Below are 20,425 nucleotides of genomic sequence, written 5' to 3' on the forward strand. Positions count from 1 at the left end.
TTCTCACCAAAACCTCTCACAACTCAAATGTTTCTGCCACAGTATTCCCCACAAATATCCACAAGCCCTTTGAGGATCAGAGAACTCCACAATTTCTCCCTTCAGTCAGCATTCTGGCAGGCTCGTCCTGTGGAGCCTCACCTCTTTCTGCACATGATAAAAATTTGCTGGAAGCAGCAGGGAGGGGCTGGAAGTTAGAAAGGTGGAGACAGGCTAGTAGTCCCATGATGTAGGCAATTGCTCTGACCAAGAGAGTCCCCCTGCCTGGCGGGCATCCCAGAGGGACTCCCCCACTGCCCTGTGTACCCAGAATAGGATATCAGCTCCATCATGACTCCTTATCACCACGAGCATTCTCCCTGAGATTCCTCCAAAAGATAGGACTCTCCACTGGCTGCCCATGTGCTGAGCACATGATGGAACTCTGCCCAACTCAGACACTGTGGCTCCTAGCAGCCTGGTGGAGACCCAGACAGCAGCGTTTGACTATTTTGTCAGAGGATCAGTCCTATCTGCCCTTGACTCACTCAGACCATAGAAACTCCAGTTTCCAGGGATCACCATCATCATTACTCAACACTTTCTAGGAAGACTTATCTGGATAGAGAGAAGGGGTCATCTCTTCTGCAGGGCCAATACCAGGCAATACCAAACACCCTCCCTCCCAACACTGTAAGTACACATGTCATTTGCAGCCCACCCACGGCCACCACTACCACCACCACCACCACCATTTTCCTGGCTCTCCAGACTAGGGGTGGCAGAATAGGGCTGCTTGGACCAGCGGAACAGTGTGCTGAAGGGCAGCTGGATTCTGCTTGAGAAGGGTAGGAGCTCAGGGGGGTGGGGAGGAGACTCCAGATCCTACCTCCTGGATGAGGTTTTAATCATTTCCAGCATGGAATGTGGTCAACCTTTGCTACTGACTCATTTGCTCTGAGTTTCTTTTCCCTGTCCCCAAACTACCCCTTACAAAGCAATAATGATTTACTCATGGGGAACTCAAGTGGGTTTTAACAAGTTTTATTCCCACTGGCTCTTATCCTTGAAAATGCATCAGTTCATCACCTGAGTCAACCCCTGCCCCCCTCCCAGTCCTAGGTCACCCGAGTGTGAGGTTTGTGTCTCTGTGCAGCTGCAGGATGGTTTCTGCTCATGGAAGTGAGCAGGCATCATTGTTTCCCATAACTTGGTGTTTGTTATTTTATTCCTTGTCTACATCCATGGCTATCATAACACTGTATTGACTTCCTCGTCCTTATATGTATATTTCCATGTCTATGTATCTCTGTTCTTTCTAGCTCTCTCTCTCTCTATCAATCTTTCTAAGTACAAATGAAAGAAAGCTCAAAATACAGAAGCCCTTTCCAGAGTCCCCAGTTCCCAGTTTGCTGGTGTTTTTATTTAGAACCATATATTCATCATACTGTTTTTTATGAACATTTATTCACTCTGTTGCTTAAACTTATGTTAAAACCCAAAGGTGCTAACTTTAAGGACATTAAATGAATTAATCAGTGCATTCAAAGATGATTATTTTCTGACCCTAAGAGATATGGATCCAGTACTAGGAAAAGGGCTTGATCTCCCAGATCAGAGGCATTTCCTAGACCCTAATGCAGTTCAGAAAGGCTCAGCAAGATGACAGTTTCCAGTACAATAGAACTTAACTATATTTTAAAATCCATAATTTACAAGTTGAATAGCTAGAGCACCAAGACTTTTCTTTGTCCTCAAATAAGTGCAGTTGCAGACATGGGAAATCAGGCATCTTTGCAAGAACCATGGCAGATTTAGACTCTGCCTTGTGTCTCTGGCTGGGTTTCAGAGCCAGGAGGGCAGTCCCTTGCCCTGTCAAGCAGTAATGCCAAAGTTAATAATTGGCCGTGCCAGCCCATGGCTGATCAGGCTGTTCTCGTGTGCCTGTTTTCTATTTTACGTAAATCATGCTGAACATGTTTGCATCAACCTCCTGGTGATGCACCTTTGATCAATAGATTTTAGACAAAAGTGGTTTTTGAGTCCAAAGATCAGGGCTGGGTTGACCTGCAGACTGGATACAGGGTGTATAAAACAGAGGCAAGGCGCAGGCTGATAGCAGAGCAGTCACCACCAAGTCTGAAAAAACTGCCAAGGCACAGCTGAAGGCTTCCTGAAGGGCTAGTGTGTGAGGATGGAGGAAGGAATGAACGCTCTCCATGACTTTGGGATCCAGTCAACGCGCTACCTCCAGGTGAATTACCAGGACTCTCAGGATTGGTTCATCCTGGTGTCCGTGATTGCAGACCTCAGGAATGCCTTTTATGTCCTCTTCCCTATCTGGTTCCATCTTCGAGAAGCTGTGGGCATCAAACTCCTCTGGGTAGCTGTGATTGGAGACTGGCTCAACCTCGTCTTTAAGTGGTGAGTAAGAGCCAGGCAAAGAGGAGTTCAGCTAGGGAAGAGGCTGGCATTCTTTCTGGAAATGTCACCCATCGCAAGTTGCCCTCTCCCTGCTGTTCAGGAAGCCACAGGTTACTCCCCTCTTGACTTTGCATCATCTACCTAAAGAGGGAAGACAGAGAAAACCTCATCAGTGAGTTGAAGATGCAGGAGAGGCTATTTCAAATGAATGGAAGGCCAGTGGGACCTAGTGTATTATAGGCTTTAAGCAAAGAAACACAGTTTCATTACTTTGGAGAGGTGACATAAAGACAGATGTATGAAAGAAGAAAGATGAGGTTTGAAGAAAGGGAACACAGAGGCAACTTTAAAACCTGTTGGGTGGGGTAATGAGAAGTAATCCAGAGAACTCTCTTGTTCAGCCACCTACCAGCTGTATGTCCTGGGCAACTCACAGCGACTTTCTGAGTTTCTGTTTTATAAGCAGGAAACTTAGATTATCTCTGGGACCTTAATAATTATTATAGTTAACATTTATCGAACATTTAGTTTGTGCCAGGCCATATGCCACGCACTTTTCTGTGGGGTAGCTACTACTCTATTACAGATGAAGAGACCAAGGCACTGAGTAAAGTGACTAGAATAACATGGGCAATAAGTGTCAGAGGCAGACTGGTTTCAGAGGCAAGCCTCTTAAGAACCGTCTTCTATCCAATACCGAGAGACTGACACTCCGGGGGTGAAAAAGCCCCGATTTCAGCATTTGCCAACTTCTACTGTGTATATTGTCCTATTATGACCATTTTCAAGCTACTGATGGGTCTGGCTTGCAAAAACCCTGAATATTTTACAAATGTCAGCCAGTACCAGCTGACTCTAGCACATTACTGGTTTGACCTCTATTTCCTCATCTAGAAAATGAAGAGGTTGAACCAGCTGCCCTCTAAGACCTTTACCATCCCTAAAATTATCTTTGTTCACTGTCAGGCAACTCTTAAGATCTCTTCTAGCTCTAATTTTCTTTGGCCATAAACAAGACAAGTCCTTTAGAGAAGAACATAGTTATTGGGCTCAGAAGCACAAGGCATATTGGTGGGGTTCTGAAACTCCTGGTGAAAAACTGGCTGTCTTGTCTGTAACTTTCCGTATTCAATAGTACAACCTTTAAAAAAAAATCAAAAGATAAAGGGTTATTCCAAACATCCAATCTCCATGAAAGAAAAATGGATTTTCTCTGAGTTGGCGGATGTCAGAGTTAATGGTTGTCCCCAGTTTTAGTGAGAAATCCCGATTACACCACTGCAGGGAAAAGGAAGCATCCTCATGGACCTTTCACATCTGTTTCCACAACGAAAAACATACTTTTATTTATTTCTAAAATTTTTTTTTATTGGGGGCTTAATTAGGTTTATTTACTTATTTTTTTAAATAAAGGTACTGAGGATTGAGCCCAGGACCTCGTGCATGCTAAGCACGTGCTCTACCACTGAGCTATACCCTCCCCTCCCGAAAAACATACTTTTAAAGGGGAAGTGGTTTTTCTGAGATATTCTGTTTCAAAGCTGAGGGGATACAGAACATGCCCCTGAAGCTCTGTGGGTCCTTACAGAGAAGACTGATAGAAGCAGAGACCACATCTCCTGGCAGGGTTTGTCCTTGGGGCTGGGGCTTATTCCCGGGTGTTGGAAGAAACCCAAGACACCCAAGGTCTGAAAACAGAGAACCTGTAGGATAAGCAAGCTCAAGTTGCAAACTGTAGTTCATACGCATCCTTCTGGGACAAATTCTTCTTAGGGTTAAAAAAAAAAAAAAGTCACATAGTTGCCATTAACATGGTTTTGAGGATATTGGATTTATTTATATATGTTTGAATAAATAACACCTTCAAATGGTGCAAAATTCAAAAGTTATATAAAGGATACACTATAAAAGTCTCCTTCCCCCACCTCTCCCTAGTCACCCAGTTCCCCTCCTTGGAGGCGCCAGTGCTACCAGTTGTCTGTTTAAGGTCACGTGGATCTTCTCCTCCAGAGGGTTCCTTCGGTAACTCCAGACACCGGTTCTGCTTTTCTCACAGGATTCTCTTTGGACAGCGGCCATACTGGTGGGTCCAGGACACTGACTACTATGGCAACACCTCTGTGCCGCTGATAAAGCAGTTCCCGGTCACCTGTGAGACTGGCCCAGGTGAGAGTCCCAGCCCTTGTAGAGACAGAAGCTGGGGGGAACTCGCCCACTGTGGACAGCTGTTAACATCCACTGGGGATGAAGCTGTCTTGGGGGCACATGAGCAAAGCCTCTCCTTCAAGCTTTGGTCATGATCTTCTATTTGCTACAACTCCACTTTAATTCACTTCAGCAAGGCCTGCCTGAATCGCCTATGACTGCCACTTTGGAAATCTGTCTAGTGTTTCTAGAAGCGAAATTGCTAGTCAGAGAGGCAAGGGCTCCCTCACAGGCAAAGGGCTCATAAGAGTAACTGTGCTGTGGCCCTTTGTCCAGGGAAGGGAACCCAGTAGAAGCCTGAGCCCCTGGCCATCCTTCCCAGAGGTCTGGCCCAGGAGATGTATCCTCCCGAGCTGACCGTCCAATCCCACATCCTGCCGACAGGTATTGTTCATTCAAATGATAGGTTTCATTTTTCAGCAGGGAAAGGAATATTCAACCCCTTTGCTCACCCCAAGGTCTCTTCCTCGGGGACCCTATCCATGACCAGGTCATGGCCCTCAGTTATGTGTTCTCACAAACCCTCGGTTCACTTCAGAGCATATTTATTCACTCAGATGCTATTTATCAAGCACCTACTCTGCTCCAGACATGGTTCTACTTGAAATACCACAGTGAATAAATCAGACAGAGATCCCTACCTTTGCGGAGCTTAAATTTGAATGATTGTGTGTGTGTGTGTGTGTGTGTATGTGTGGTGTATGATATACAAAATCATAATACACACGTGAAATCTATAGGATATTAGAGGAAGAAGAAGAAGGGGAAGGAGGTGGGGAGGAGGTGAGGATGGGAAGAGGAAGGGGTAGAGAAGGAGAAAAGAAAGGCAAGGCTTTACCTGCAGAGTTCCCTGAAAGGCAGACTCAGATGGGGATTAGCGTGCAGGAGTTAAGCTATTTTCAGGAGGAGCACTTGTGGAAAGAAGGGACAGAAGCCAACTGGGCAGAAGTCTAGTTGCGACTCAGTCTCAGCCAACCTCACAGGAGCTATGAATTGATTCAAGGGGACAAGGCCCTTCTACCCCAATATAGACCAGTGATTGGGTGTAGGCTCCCCTCAGGGAGAGGGTAGCCCTGCTCAAGATGGCTCTTTTGAGCCCAAGGCCATACCCAGAGAAGTCTGAGATCTGAGGGCCGTCTGCAACCACACTCTTAACAAGAGAAAGGGAAAATAAGTCTTCAGTCCAGAAACAGGTCTGGGTGGCACATCTCAGGATCCTCCATCTCTCAGGGGAGACAGATCAGGAATGGGAACTAGTTGCAGTATTAAACAGGGTGGTCAATGTAAGACTCGCTGAGAAGGTGAGATCTGAGCAAAACCTTGCAAGAGGCAAGGGAATTAGTCAGTAAATTTCTGGAGGAAGAGGTATCTGGCTAGAAAGACCAATAGCACGAAGACCCTGAGGTGGGAGTGTGTTTGAAGGAGAGCAATGAGGCCAGCATGTCTGGAGCAGAGTGAGCAAAGAGAGAGTGGAAGAAGGGTGATGGAGGGCAGATCAGTCAGCAATTGTATACCCAGCATGCTGATTCTTTGTGTAATGGCTAGACTGTATATGACCACAAGAGCTGGGGCCATCTCTGGTTTTGCTCTCTACTCTACTCCCAGAGCAGAGCACAGTGCTGGGCATGTAGTAGGAGCTCAACAGATATTTGTTAAATAAATGACTAAATGGATAAGTGAATGGATGGATGGATGGATGGATGACACCCCCTTGCAATCTCCCAGATGGAGATTGTCACCTTTGGTTTATTCATTCATCTCTTTCGTAACCTTTAGGAAGTCCCTCTGGCCACGCCATGGGTACAGCAGGTGTATACTATGTGATGGTCACATCCACCCTCTCTATCTTTCGGGGAAAGAAAAAGCCAACCTACAGATTCCGGTAAGAACTCAGCCCTGGGTTGCGGGTGGTGGAGGGCAGGAGATGGCTTTCTCTGTAGCTGACACACCACTTGCTCTTCCTCACATTCCCCTAGCCCAGCCCATTCCTTGGGTTGGGACTGGTAAGAGTTGTGGCATTTCTGCTGAGGGTGAACATTAGAGTCACAGAATATTAGGGCTAGAAGGGACCCACATGTGCAGCACCTAATTTTACAGATAAGGAAATAAGGTCTAACATAGCAAAAAGGTTTCTCGAGATCAGCTAGAGAGGTAGAAGCAGGCTTTAAATAAAAACCCATTTCTGTACCAACCAGTAAGTTGCCCCATCCTGATTAAAACAAAGCAACAGAAGACATGCTACTATAGGGAATTCTGGGTATGCAGCCACTGTGCAAATCCTGAATTATGAAACTTAAAATAGGGAGGTTAAATTTCACCACTTGCTACGGATATCTTTGAGCTTTTGAGCACGGACTTCAATTTACAAAAATTCCACTGATGGCACCTGAGTTTGCCAGGCTCCAACATCCCTGCCGAGGCCGTTCTCTTTGCTGAAGATCTGTATCTGGGTTTTCTTATGATTGCCTCTTCCGTTGCAGGTGCTTGAATGTCATTTTGTGGTTGGGATTCTGGGCCGTGCAGCTGAACGTCTGTCTGTCACGAATCTACCTTGCTGCTCATTTTCCCCATCAAGTTGTTGCTGGAGTCTTGTCAGGTATCAGCTGCTCTGGCTCCCTCCCTCCTTCCCCCGCCTATCCCATTCCTCCATAATTGGGACAAAATCCCAGCATTCTCACTGTGTTCTGTGTATAATCAATGCTGTTAGCATTTCAGTGAGTTGAAAGCCAAAGGTGGGCGATTTGAAACGACTCATTTCTATAGGAGAGCTACACCAAGTCTACACCATTAACTGCGTTCCAGAGAAGTTGCAATACTTCAAATTAACTTACCCAATTGAATTAGCTCTCCATCTCCGATATTTTTACATTAATGACTTCTTACTCATCTTCAATTGAAAGTAGCCCCCAGTTTAGTTGTAAAAGAATCCACCAAATTTAACAAATTAACACAATGTCCTTGGAAAGCTCTTTACTAAAATACATTTGCAAACTTAATAGATACCCACAGCTGGTCTTTGTTACAGGTTCTGAGATGTGAATATTTGGTTTTCTTAGATCCAGTTAATAAGGGGCAGAAAAGACTAAAGTGTAAGGAAGAATTTTTTTGACTTTGTGAGAAGCAGTGGAATATAAGACCTTAGGAAAATTGTGGATTATTTTTTCCTGGAGATCTGAAAGAGCAGGGCAGAGCAGCATTCGCAGAAGAATGTTGAGAACAAGGGAAATAATCGTTTCGCAGCAACCACAAAATTAACACAGCATTTAGTACTGGGTTCCACGTTTGAGGGAGAGCCTGGAAGCTCATGTCACATGAAAGACCTAGGAAAGTTTAAGTTAGAGATGAGAATAACTATCTTTAAATGTGTTAACAGAGGCTCTAGGTTTACAATTTATTAACTCCTGTGGAAAGAACTGAGACCCACAGATGTTGTTAGAGATTTTAGCTCAGCACAAGGAAGAAGTTCCCAATGATCAAATCCATTCAAAGATGAAATGCACTGCCTGAGTGGTAGTGAGCTCTCCATCCCTGAGGGTATTCAAACTAAGACAGGAGGAACCACCCTACCCACCCACACCCACAATGAAAACCTGTATGTGGTTTAGATAGATGATATGACTTTTCCATCTGAAAGAATCTATGGCTGATGACAGGCTGGAATTCCATATGGGAATAAACCAAGTGCCCCTCTAATCTGGCATCTGTGATTTAATTCCATAACACAATGTCACCCATTACTCCAAACCCACCTCTAGCTGAAGGTCCAGAGTCCTCCCTAGTTCTCACAGTCTTTCGCTTTTCTGCTCAGGCATCGCTGTTGCTGAGACTTTCCGTCACATCCAGAGCATCTACAACGCCAGCCTCAAGAAATACTTTCTCATTACTTTCTTCCTGTTCAGTTTTGCCATTGGATTTTACCTGCTGCTAAAGGGGTTGGGTGTTGACCTCCTGTGGACTCTAGAGAAAGCCAAGAGATGGTGTGAGCGGCCAGAATGGGTCCACATTGACACCACGCCCTTTGCCAGCCTCCTCAAGAACCTGGGGACCCTCTTTGGCCTGGGTCTGGCTCTCAACTCCAGCATGTACAGGGAGAGCTGCAAAGGCAAACTTAGCAAGTGGTTCCCATTCCGCCTCGGCTGCATCGTGGCCTCCCTCATCCTCCTGCATCTCTTTGACTCTTTGAAACCCCCGTCCCAAACTGAGCTGATCTTCTACATCCTGTCCTTCTGCAAGAGTGCGGCGGTGCCCCTTGCGTCTGTCAGTCTCATCCCCTACTGCCTCGCCTGGGTCCTGGGCCAGCCGAACAAGAAGACTTTGTAAAAGGAGACAGAATCTTCAGTATTTAAAGTCAGTGACGGCGCCAAGGATTGAGGGTGGCTAGGGTCTCCTGCCAGCCCATTTTGAGGCCAGAGGTGCTAGAGTCAGCTCAGGCAATCCCCTTTGCAATTCTATTTGTATTGGGTGATGCTTTTTTTTTTTTGAAAAGCTAATAAGGCTATTTGAAGAAGCCTTATTGGAAGTTGGGTCACTCTGGATTTTCCCCCTGAAGATTGACTTATTCTTCTGTCAGATATACAGAAGCAATACTTCTTGGTAGGGCCAGCATAGTCCCAGGTTGGGGATCACAACGGAATTTTCTATCCATGCTCATCCTTACCCAGAAAAGGAGCAAGGAGCAGTGGATTGGATAGGGACAGAAAGATGGATTAAGGAGGATTTTTTAAAATATCTTGCATATTATGTAAATTGTATGTCAAACAATATCTTAATGGCTTTGATCATATTCAAAGGTAAAGAACTCTCAACAGCGGGGGACCAACTTAAAGTACAACTAATCGGTGGTTAGTGGGGTAACTGCTTCTTGTATTTTTCTATTATAAATCTATGGTCATTGTATTTATTAGGGTTTCTGAATGGCTGCAGTGACCCAGATATTGTAGTAGGTCAGAACATTCAGGCAAAGTTAGCTTCTCCTCATAACATTAGATCTTCCTCAATATTAGCCCAGCTCTGCTTTCCCCAGAATTTTCCACTGATTCCAGACTCACCCTGCTGAACTTCAGATGCCTAAAGGCAAGTCTGTGGTGGTGCTTTTGCATGTTTCAGTTAAGCTCTGAAATCTTGGGCAAAATGGCAAGGAGAGGGCCAGGATTCCTCTCTCCAGAAGGTCACTCCAACGTTACTTTTGATTCCTGGAGGGTATATATGACTCCTTTCTCTATCCCAAGCCAATGAAGAGCACATTCTTGGAGGAAAAGCCAACTCCTCCTCGTCTGCTCTCCAGTCTCAACTGATTTGCCAAATGTCCTTTTAAAACAAAATGTTGAAGTCTATTTATTTGAGTAGTCCTTGTTTTTGCTACTAATTATATAGCTCACCATATATTATCATTCACACCAGCCATCCTGGTCATAAAATCTTTGCAAAGAAAAACATATACGTGCAGTATTTTATTAAAACATTTTACTTAAAAGTGAAGTCTTGCTGATTACTATATTTTAGATGCAATGTGATCTAAAGGTTCTAATTCTGGCAGCTAAATTTCTAGATCTTTCTCTATTTCCCTAAACAAATAATTTTGTTTTTGTGTACTTAGGTTTTCTCTTTGGAGAAGGAAGGTGTTTTGTCTTGGGTTGCCCGAGAGTCCCAGACGGACTAGGGTGACTTACAAAGTGCCCACAGGGGCACAGGTAGAGTTGACCATGTCAACATAGGTACCATGTCACTGATCAAGACTGAACATTTGTTACCAGACCACAGGGCAGCGTGAGTTGCTCTGTGGGATCAAACTGGAACTTGAGGGTCAGACAGGCAGGGTCATTACCAGACTAAGCAATCAGGGAATGTAAGTCACAGCAGCAGAAAAAGACAGGGCAGACTATGGAAACCAATAACCCAGTGTCAGCAAGGTTTTAGGTTAAAGTTAAGGAAAATCTGAACAGGGTAAGTCATAGCACCGAGGAATGCTCAGCGGAGCTACTGAAAGTATCTCTGTAGGATTTATTTCATCCTGGGCCAGGGCCCACCTCCAACAGCCTTGACTCATCAGCATAACTCTGGATCTACTGAGAGTGAGAGCTTATCATTCACTGCAGAACTTTGGGGTGTGACTCTTTAAGGAAAGTTGAGTCCTCCTACTGGATTTGATTTCTTCAGGGGGCGACCAGGCCCCTCCAAGACTCTAATGGTCTCATCAAGGGAGAAAGGAAATGGTCTTGTTTTTGTCTGAATTGAACCCCACTGCTTAGGCATGGCCCCCATCCTGGATGATTTATTTGCTCTCAGGAACCAAGTCCAGACTCCTTGCAATAAGATTCTGGCAGAAGGTAAATCATATCCCTGCCCCTGGCAGCTGGTAAGGTCGATAAGGACACATAATAAAAGATAAATTTTGTTGAGTGCTTAATATATGCCAGGCGCCGTTTTAAGCATTTTATTTATGTATATAGTTAACTCACTTAATTCTCCCAACGTCTCCGTGAGGTGGGTGCTATAATTTATCCTCACATTACACATGAATAGGCACAGAGAGGTTGGGTATCTTGCCCAGAATCGTGGAACCAATTTAGGAGCCAGGCAGTCTGACTTCAGAGTCCATACTCCACCTTCTACCCAACGGATGCCAGTAAGACCAGTGGCGGTATCAAACCATTCTTCAGACACCAGCAGCAACTCTTAACTCAGACCAGGGAGAATTTGATTTCTTGTGGCCAAGGGACATTATAAAACTTAGAGTGAGTGATCCTCCCAGTGAGCTAGCATTTGTTTCTAAGTATGAAGATATTGTATTTCAAAGGTAATTTCATAAACTAACTATTGAAATAGGCATAACCATGATAGATTGATAGCAGTGTCTAAGACAACCCTAGCTCTTTTCTTTCTTTCAAGGAAGAACTTAAAAGTCATATGCAGCCTGTCTGTGTCAGTGGTAGAAAGTAAAGAGATACTGTGGAAGATTGTTTAGATCAGAGACTCCACAAATACCTCACTGCCACCTTTCATTGGGACAGGCGAAGTCTAGAAATGAACAAGTTCTAAAGACTAAGAACTTGTGATGGTTAAAGCCAGGCTGATTGTCAGCCTGTGATCAATTTGTAATATAGCCAATTTTTTTAATATACATATATTTTTTAATTGAAGTAGCCAATGTATTTTGACCATGGATCTGTTCCCCATGTTACAGATGTATGTTTATTTTAGAAATGACTTGTGAATTCTCAGGATGGAAGTAAAGTAAATTTAAGTAACCAATGACAGTTTTCTTTCCCCACTGTTAAGTGACCGATGACAGTTTTAAACGAACATGTTTTGTTATAGCACAATTTGATAGAACCTTTTTTGTCACTCTGTAAAGAAAGCTCACACCCATTAGAAGTCACCTCTGTTTCACCCCTACTTAGCCAGCCTTTATCAATCGCTAATCTACTCTCTGTCTCAGAGATCTGCCTGTGCTAGACATTTAATATAAATGGAACCATGTAACATGTGACCTTTTGGATCTGGCTTCTTTCACTTAACAGGAAGGATGTTTTCAAGGTTCATCCATGTTGTAACAAGTATTAGTACTTCATTTCTTCTTATGTTCAAACAGTATTCCACCATATGCATAAATTTTGTTTGTCCATTCTTTAGTTGATGGAAATTTGGATTTCTTCCACTTTTTGACTATTGTGAACAACACCGCTATGAACCTATGAACATTGGTGTACGAGTTTCTGTGTGGATGCATGATTTCATTTCTCTAGGCATATCCCTAGGAGTGGTACTGCTGGATTAAATGGTAACTCTAAATTAACCTTTTTTTATTTTAATTTTTTGTGGGGAAAGTAATTAGGTTTATTTATTTTTTTAATGCAGGTACTGGGGATTGAATCCAGGACTTCGGGCATGCCAAGCACGTGCTCTACCACTGAGCTACACCCACCCATTAACCTTTTAAGGAACTACCAGACGGTTTTCCCAAAGGCTTAGGAAGGAAAAGTTCTAAGGTGTTTTTGGTTTTGCCACCTCTTTTAATTCCCTAGGATCAGATCCTATATCAAAACTTTGTCTGATTCTTTGCTTAGGAAGAGTTCCAGGCAAGATCAATCAGGCGATCAGTTACACGAAGAAATGTCAGTGGGCTCCTCCTACTTTGTTGGCAATGGCTTTATTGTTCAGGTCTGCTTTTCAAGAGCATTTCATTTGAAGACATGCCTAGATATTTGAAGTCCCAGTCCTAATCAACTGGCTGGTTGTTTGTAACCTGTCAAAATTTGCCGAGTTTTTTTCCTGAAAATCATTACTTTAGCTGCTGAATTAGTAGTATGTACTGATTTCACTCTGTAATAGTTGCCAAACTAAGACAGATGCCTTTAAGGTCTATATGTGTAAATAAAATAGCACAATATCCAGGAGTTTTTCAGGAGCCTCTTGAGAATGGAAAACACTCTGGCCAAATAGCCTTCTGATCATGTTATGCTGTTAAGGAAATAACTGACGAAAAAATGGGACAAAGGAGCAGTCAATAAGTCACTTCCATTAGCGAACCAAGAACCTAATTAATCTGGAAGAGAAATGAGCAATCGTCTCCTCCAGTGATGGGTAACTCAAAGGCCAAGATCTAATTTCAGGGTGAGAGGTTAAAAAGCTGTCTCTGGGAAGGAGGGTGTAGCTTAGTGGTAGAGTGTATGCTTAGTGTGCACAAGGTCCTGGGTTCAATCCCCAGTACCTCCATTTAAAAAATAAATAAATAAACCTAATTACTTACCCCCTGCTCCCCCTCAGAAAAGCTGCCTCTGGGTTGCTGCTTCTTAATAAAAAGAAAAAAGTCTTTAATATGTTTATTTTCCCCAAATTGGCCCTTTGTTTTTATAAGTTGCTCATTATTAAATCTATTCAAAAAAATTTTTTTTTCCATTTTATAGACACAGAAATGAAGGCCTTGGGAGGTAAAATATTTCTTTTAAGTCACATGAGTAACCTGTCCTCAGGTCTCCTCTGGGTTCTTCGCAGAGAACAATCTCCCCTTTGCCTGATTCCTGCATTCACCTGGGCTGCTGGGTCAACAGGCAGCTGCTTAAACAGAAGTGAAAGACATAAGTGAATAGTAGAGCCAGCTTATTTGAACCAGGACCAGGGTCTGTTAACCAAATTAAGCCACAGCTAGAATAACTCTGTTCAATGTAGTCTGTTCCTAATTATGTTATGTGCCCCTCTCTCCCTTTGCTTTCATAAATCTTTCCAGGGCAGGAGTGTAACTACAACAAGAAACAACTTGATGTTTTTATGGGGTTTTGGGGATTTTTAGCATGAGGGTAGTTTTCCAGTCAGCACATTCTCAATGCTTTCTTTTATGCCGTTTTCTGGCTTTTCTCTTCTGATCTTTGCATTCCATTGCCTTCAGATCAGCTCAGCTACACTTCAGTGTTTGAAGGCTGGGAGAATGCCTCTCATTCTGTGCCATCACAGAATTGGGGATTCCAATTTCATTAGCTCCATTCCTTCTCTCCAGAGGCAAAAAGAATGAAAATCTAAATCCTTCTCTTCCATAGTGAATGGTTTTGGACTCCTTGGCCAAGGCATGCCACAGGAATTCCATCTTTTCACTTCTGTCTTTCATTCTAATCTCCTCCTTCGACCCCAGCCCATTGGCACCACTGCCACTGATCCCTACTTGGTCCACCCTAATAATGAACTCAAGTGAGCCTTTTTGATGAGTGTGATTTGGCTTAATTGACTTGACAGCCCAAGTGGTATAAATCATTTTTCTTTATTATGGTCATGTCTTTAGACTACCAATGCCTTCTCTATCAAGTAATAAGGACATTTTGTTCCCCATACTATGACTGTCATGGAGTGACAATGGCTTCATGTCACCCGACAGACTGCAGTGAAAGCACCATGGACCCTGCACCAGAGCTTCCAAAGGGCTCCTTTGCTCTGGGAGCCTTAAGGTGAGGCCCTCGACCCTGATCGGTATCAGAGCTGACTCAGGAAAAGCTGAGGCAGCAGCTCCATGCTTGGATCTGACTCCCCGAGCTTCGTCAGCAGGTTCACCTGTGACAGTGACCGCCAAACTCTTATCTCCAGAACTCTGCCCTTTCTTACATACAAAGCTGCGCACAGCTGCGTGAGATGCTTCTAACAACTTCCAAAGGGCAAGTGACCCCAAATATAGTGACTGTCAGCCTGATGAGTTAATTCCTCAAGTTGGTAGAGTGGCTGACCTCAACCCATTCGAAGAAAAGTAAAAGAGCTGGGGAGGATTCTGCCCACTTTGGGCTCTCCCACCCGAAAGAGTGTGAGATTTCCAAGTAGTTGCAGGTTTTCTTTGGGGATGCCTACAATACTCAGTCCTTGAGGAAGGTTCATTGAGGGAAATGAACTTGAGGAAGAATAAGAAAGTGCTGGGAAGAGCTTGGTGAGAGGAAGAGTCAGGGATGAAAACAAGTTTCCCCTCAAGTGTTATTCTGGGCTGAGCCAGCTGGGGAGCCAAGGGCAAAGCAGATGACATTGGAATGTTCCATTCTCTTCTGAGATAGGGGAGAAACTCACACAATTGCCCAAACACCAGTATTTCCACACACAATATCAAATCAACCAATGGTTCTCAACTGGGTGTGATTTTGCCTCCCAGGTGACCCATGGCGATGCCTGGAGACATTTTTGGTTGTCAGAACTGGAGGGGATGCTACTGGCATCTAGTAAGTTGGAGCCACACAGGCTGCTAAACATCCTACAACACACAGACACCACCACCACCCCCCGCCCCCAGCAAAGAATTATCCTGCTCCAAATGTTACCAGTGCCAGGATTGGGAAATCCTGGAACAAACCAGAGAAGAGAAGTCCCAATCACAGTTTGCCTGAAAAAACTTTCCTCCCTTTCCTCCAGTGAATGGTTTTCAACTCAGCATCAGCGCACTCTGTGCAAATAGATTACTCCAGTGTGCGGATAGCCGCTCTCTCAGTTCTGTATGAGGTAAGAGATTTATCACTCTGAATTCTAAAATCTTTCCCTCCAACAAGGTCTACTTGTGAAAGTAACAAGAGTCGTCACATCTGGGTTCCTGTAAGTAAAACCACTCCAAGCTTTTTGTAGAGACCCTGAAGCTGAAGGTCCTTCTAGATATCCACAGATGTGGACATCATTAAACACAGGATAACGTGTGGAATCAGATTTAGAGTTTTAGCCAGAGAGTTAGCGTAGGAAGAGCGGGGTCTGGCAGGGAGCCACCAATTTTAAGAGTTTGGTAAACTGCCCTCCCCAGAAATGCTCCGGAGGTACTTAACATTGTTATTAAATCACTAGGTAGAGGAGTGAGCAGAACAAAACACATTCTTAAATGAACAAAGAATGTCGTTAAGACACGTTGCATGACACTGGTGCTTCACTCCACTGAGCTTGGACTTGGCTTCTTTGGAGAGGGCAGAAGAGAATAAGATACTTCTTTGATGTCTCATTGCCACATAACTTAGTGTCCAATACTGTTGGCACAAACTCCTGTTCTAATTTCTGTTAGTTGCTGATGAAAAAAATCCAAATTTGATTGTGTCTTACTGCCCAAGTTAAGGCTGAGAAAGAAAAAAAAAACCCATCCCAGCTCAAATAGATTTCTGATGATGATAAGATAAGAATTCACTAGGAAAACTGACTTTCAATGACATGTAAACTTCAACTAATAACAGTTCATTCCAGTGATCATGTTTTCTTGTTTTCTAGTTGTTAAATATTAACTCATACCCAAGATACATAATTTCAAAAATACTCTATACACCCTTGAACTTGCCACAAATGTCTATCCATCCCCTTCCTGTTTTATATGGATCCTCGATTTAATGTCCTCCTCATTTCTTGATAGGACTGTCCAGTTTCCTATACTGCACTCTTGCATTCCTAGTTTTTAAAATAAGTTCGAGTCTACTGTAGGCCTGACTCTGTAATAGTAATGGAAGAGTCTGTGTTACTTTTTGGTAAATGTTTCTGATGTTTACAACTTTATTGCAGTTCACAACTTTCCAGTAATGACCACCTTGCAGCAAAGGCAGCAGACTCAACTCTGAATTGCATTTTCCTTTCCTCAGAATTCACTTCCCAGCTTTCTTGCACAGCACACGTTTTACATAGTTGTAAATTTTCCATTTGGTATTCTTTATCACTTGAAATAATTTAATCCACGCACTCCCTAGAGCCAGCAGAGGCTAGATTCTTCTCCTTTAAAATCTCTCACTGGTGTTTCCTTACGTCACTATACCACAGTTTGCCGCACCATTCCCTTATTTGGCATTTGGAGTATTTGCAAGTCTTCACTTGTATAAATAGCTGCATATAAACAACTTTGCACGAATTATATTTTTTCCCTTTTGAGTTATTTCCTTGGGGTATATTTCCAAAATTGGTATTACTGGGTGAAAGGTGCGAAATGTGGCATGGCTCTTATTACTCGCTGCCAGAATATTCTCCAGGCAGATGGTGGGAGAAAGACATGGGCCTTTCAAATATTTAACCAGATTTCCCACAATATACAATAAGATAACATATCTTCTCTTATTCTTCTGTAATCTTCTGTAGGGGAGGGAGTTACAAAATTTCAAAACAAAGTGAAAATAAGGATGGAATCCCTCTTTCCGTATTTAGAGATAAGCTCTCTGAGGCTAACGTGATGGATGCTACCCACAGGGCTGGAGTGAAATAGCTGTATTCCAGGCAGAATAGAAAATGACACCAAGGCTCTGTGATGTCAATGTCAGCTAATAATATTTGAGGCAGAGATAGTTTCAGGGAGAATTGAAAGCTGATAAGTGACAAGTGGTCATGAAGACTTGGTAAAGAGGGTGGGGAGAGAGGTGGAAAATAAAAAGAGAGGACGTGTTCACTTGTCACTGGGGTCCCTATTAGGTGATGGCACCAGCAGAAAGAGACCTCTACTGGTTCTGTGCCTTTGCAATTCAGATGAATCACCAGCTATAGGTGACTTCTAAGGATTATGAATGCTTAAGGGCCATGGTCGTCTTGGTTTAAGAATCAAAACCAAAACAAAACAGAAATAACCTGCTGAGTCATCCTTACCCTCTTGTTCCTCGAGCTAATAATAGTGATGATGATGATGGTGGTGGTGGTGATGGTGTTGATCAAAATGCACAAGGTACTTATTACATGCCTGTCACTTTTCTGAAGACTTTCCACGTACAACCTGCTTCCTTCCCCAAATACCCATCATTATCCCCACTTTACAGTTGAGGAAGCAGAATCAGAAGGCTAAGAAACTTTCTCAAGGTCACAGAGCTAGTAAATGTCCAAGCCACATGCAGACCCAGGCAACTGACCACCATACTTGGGCTCTGACCCTCAAACACACTGCCTCAGGCACCGCAATAGAAAAATGGCTCGTACGTGGTTAAATGATGCAGTAGATTATCCAATTTTAGGCTCTTTTTAAAAACTTCTGCATGTTTAAAATTATTTCTGTTTCCTGTCTACTCATCCAAATTGAAACAATATGTTATTCAAAAGCGTCTTATTTAAATTTAAACTATCCCTGTGTCTGTGTGTGTATATAGTGATATCAAAAATGATTTCTAAATGCCTAAGGAAAATGCAAGAAAATACACCAAAATGCCAACATGGACTATCTTAAGGTGGTGAATCATGGGTATTTTTGTTTGTTTGTTTTTTCCGTGTTTCTATTTTTTCTCATTTGTTCTATACTAAATAGCTGTTACCTTTTTTCTCTATTCATTATTCTGAAAAAAATTCAAGTAAAAAATAAAGTGCAATGAATTCCTACATCCTCCCATCTAAGTCACCAGTTATTCACATCCTGTCTTATTTGCCTTATCAGTCTCTCTCACTAGATATATATACATATTCTTATTTTTTTTTCCATTTTAGCTTTAATATTTTATTTGTCCACCTTATGGCAGTAATTCTTTTTTAAAAAATAACTTCATTGTGATATAAGTTCTGTACAGTAAACTACACAGATTTCAGGTATACAATTTGATGAATTTTGATAGACGTATACACCTATGAAACCACCATCACATCAAGATACCTAACATTTCCATCATTCCCTCAGAGGTGCAAATTTTGAACTCCCAATTTATCCCTTCCCACCCCCTTTACCCCCTGGTAACCATGAGTCTGTTTTCTTTGTCTGTGAGTCTGTTTCTGTTTTGTAAATAGGTTCATTTGTGTCTTTTTTTTTTTTTTTTTTAGATTCCACACATAAGCAATATCATACAGTATTTTTTCTTTCTCTTCCTAGTTTACTTCACTTAGAATGATGATCTCCAGGTCCATCCATGTTGCTGCAAAATGGCATTATTTTATTCTTTTTTGTGGCTGAATAGTATTCCATTACACACACACACACACACACACACACACACACACACACACACACACACACATATACCAAATCTTCTTTATCCAATCCTCTGTTGATGGACATTTAGGTTGTTTCCATATCTTGGCTATTGTAAATAGTGCTGCTGTGAACATTGGGGTGCATGTGTCTTTTCAAATTATATTTTTCTCTGGATATACGCCCAGGAGTGGGATTGCTGGATCATATAAAAAGTTCAGTTTCAGTTTTTTAACTAACTAGGACCTCCATACTGTCCTCCATAGTGGCTGCACCAATTTACATTTCCACCAACAGTACAGGGGGGTCCCTTTTTCTCTACACCTTCTCCAGTATTTATTGTTTGTGGACTTTTTAATGATGGCCATTCTGACTGGTGTGAGGTGATATTTCATTGTAGTTTTGATTTGCATTTCTCTAACAATTAGTGATGTTGAGTATCTTTTCATGTGCTTGCTGATCATCTGGATGTCTTCTTTGGAGAGATGTCTGTTTAGGTCTTCCACCCATTTTTTGATTGAGTTGCTTGCTTTTTTGATGTATGAGCTGTTTGTATATTTTAGAAGTTAGTCCCTTGTCAGTCGCATCATTTGCAAATATTTTCTCCTATTCTGTAGGTTGTCTTTTCGTTTTGTTAATGGTATCCTTAGCTATGCAAAAGCTTTTAAGTTTAATTAGGTCCCATTTTTTAATTTTTGTTTTTATTTCCATTACTTTAGTAACTGGTTCAAAAATGATATTGCTGTGATTTATGTCAGAATGTTCTGCCTATGTTTTCCTCTAGGAGTTTTGTAGTATTTGGTCTTACATTTAGGTCTTTAATCCATTTTGAGTTTATTTTTGTATATGGTGTTAGAGGATGCTCTAATTTCAGTCTTCTACAGGTAGCTGCCCAGTTTTCCCAGCACCACGTATTGAAGAGACCGTCTTTTCTCTATTGTATATTTTTGCCTCCTTTGTCATAGATATTCCTATTTTTTGATCACTCATTTAAAGGTAATTTACAGACATCAGGACTTCTTTACTTCTAAGTACATCACCTATCTCCCAAAAACAAGGACATTCTCTTACATAACCCAGTAACATGTGTTCCTTTTTAATCAAAAAGATCTTAAGTTTAAGAAAAACCAATAATTAAAAATAAACTAAGGCAAAGTAAAGGTTTTCTGTTTCAATATCTTGCGCTAGAGGTTAAATGAACTTTCCTTGCTCACTGAAGCTCACCTGCCCTGCCTAATCCTTGTCCTCATGCCCAGCTGTACCCACCCCTGCTGAGGAAACTTCCAGAACATCCTTGACTCCTTGACATCAGTGACCCCAAGTTTCCTGTCAGTGTTCTGGGTGTCTTGGTACCAACTTCTTTCCTTCTTTGAAAGCCAACAAATTGATTATTCAATTAACATGACACTTAGGTTATTATTAGTTTAAAGTTAATATCTTTTTTACTATTGTAAAAGAAATTTTAAAACC

At 42.4% G+C, this 20,425-nt stretch overlaps 1 protein-coding gene across 2 annotated transcripts; it reads left to right on the forward strand.

The window, feature by feature from the left end:
* Positions 1-1,907: 1,907 nt before the first annotated feature.
* On the forward strand, positions 1,908-12,403 carry G6PC1 (glucose-6-phosphatase catalytic subunit 1). Of its 2 annotated transcripts, none has more exons than XM_010981822.3 (5): positions 1,908-2,403; positions 4,460-4,569; positions 6,385-6,490; positions 7,089-7,204; positions 8,417-12,403. In XM_010981822.3, the coding sequence occupies exons 1-5, from the start codon at positions 2,174-2,176 to the stop codon at positions 8,926-8,928; spliced, it is 1,074 nt and encodes a 357-aa protein (XP_010980124.2). In that variant the 5' UTR covers positions 1,908-2,173; the 3' UTR covers positions 8,929-12,403. The 2 variants fall into 2 exon arrangements, with proteins under 2 accessions (XP_010980124.2, XP_031324574.1); XM_031468714.2 differs by having other exon boundaries at positions 2,038-2,233.
* The last annotated feature ends 8,022 nt before the right edge of the window (positions 12,404-20,425 follow it).

The sequence above is a fragment of the Camelus dromedarius genome, chromosome 16 (assembly GCF_036321535.1).
Source record: "Camelus dromedarius isolate mCamDro1 chromosome 16, mCamDro1.pat, whole genome shotgun sequence".
NCBI lineage: Eukaryota > Metazoa > Chordata > Mammalia > Artiodactyla > Camelidae > Camelus > Camelus dromedarius.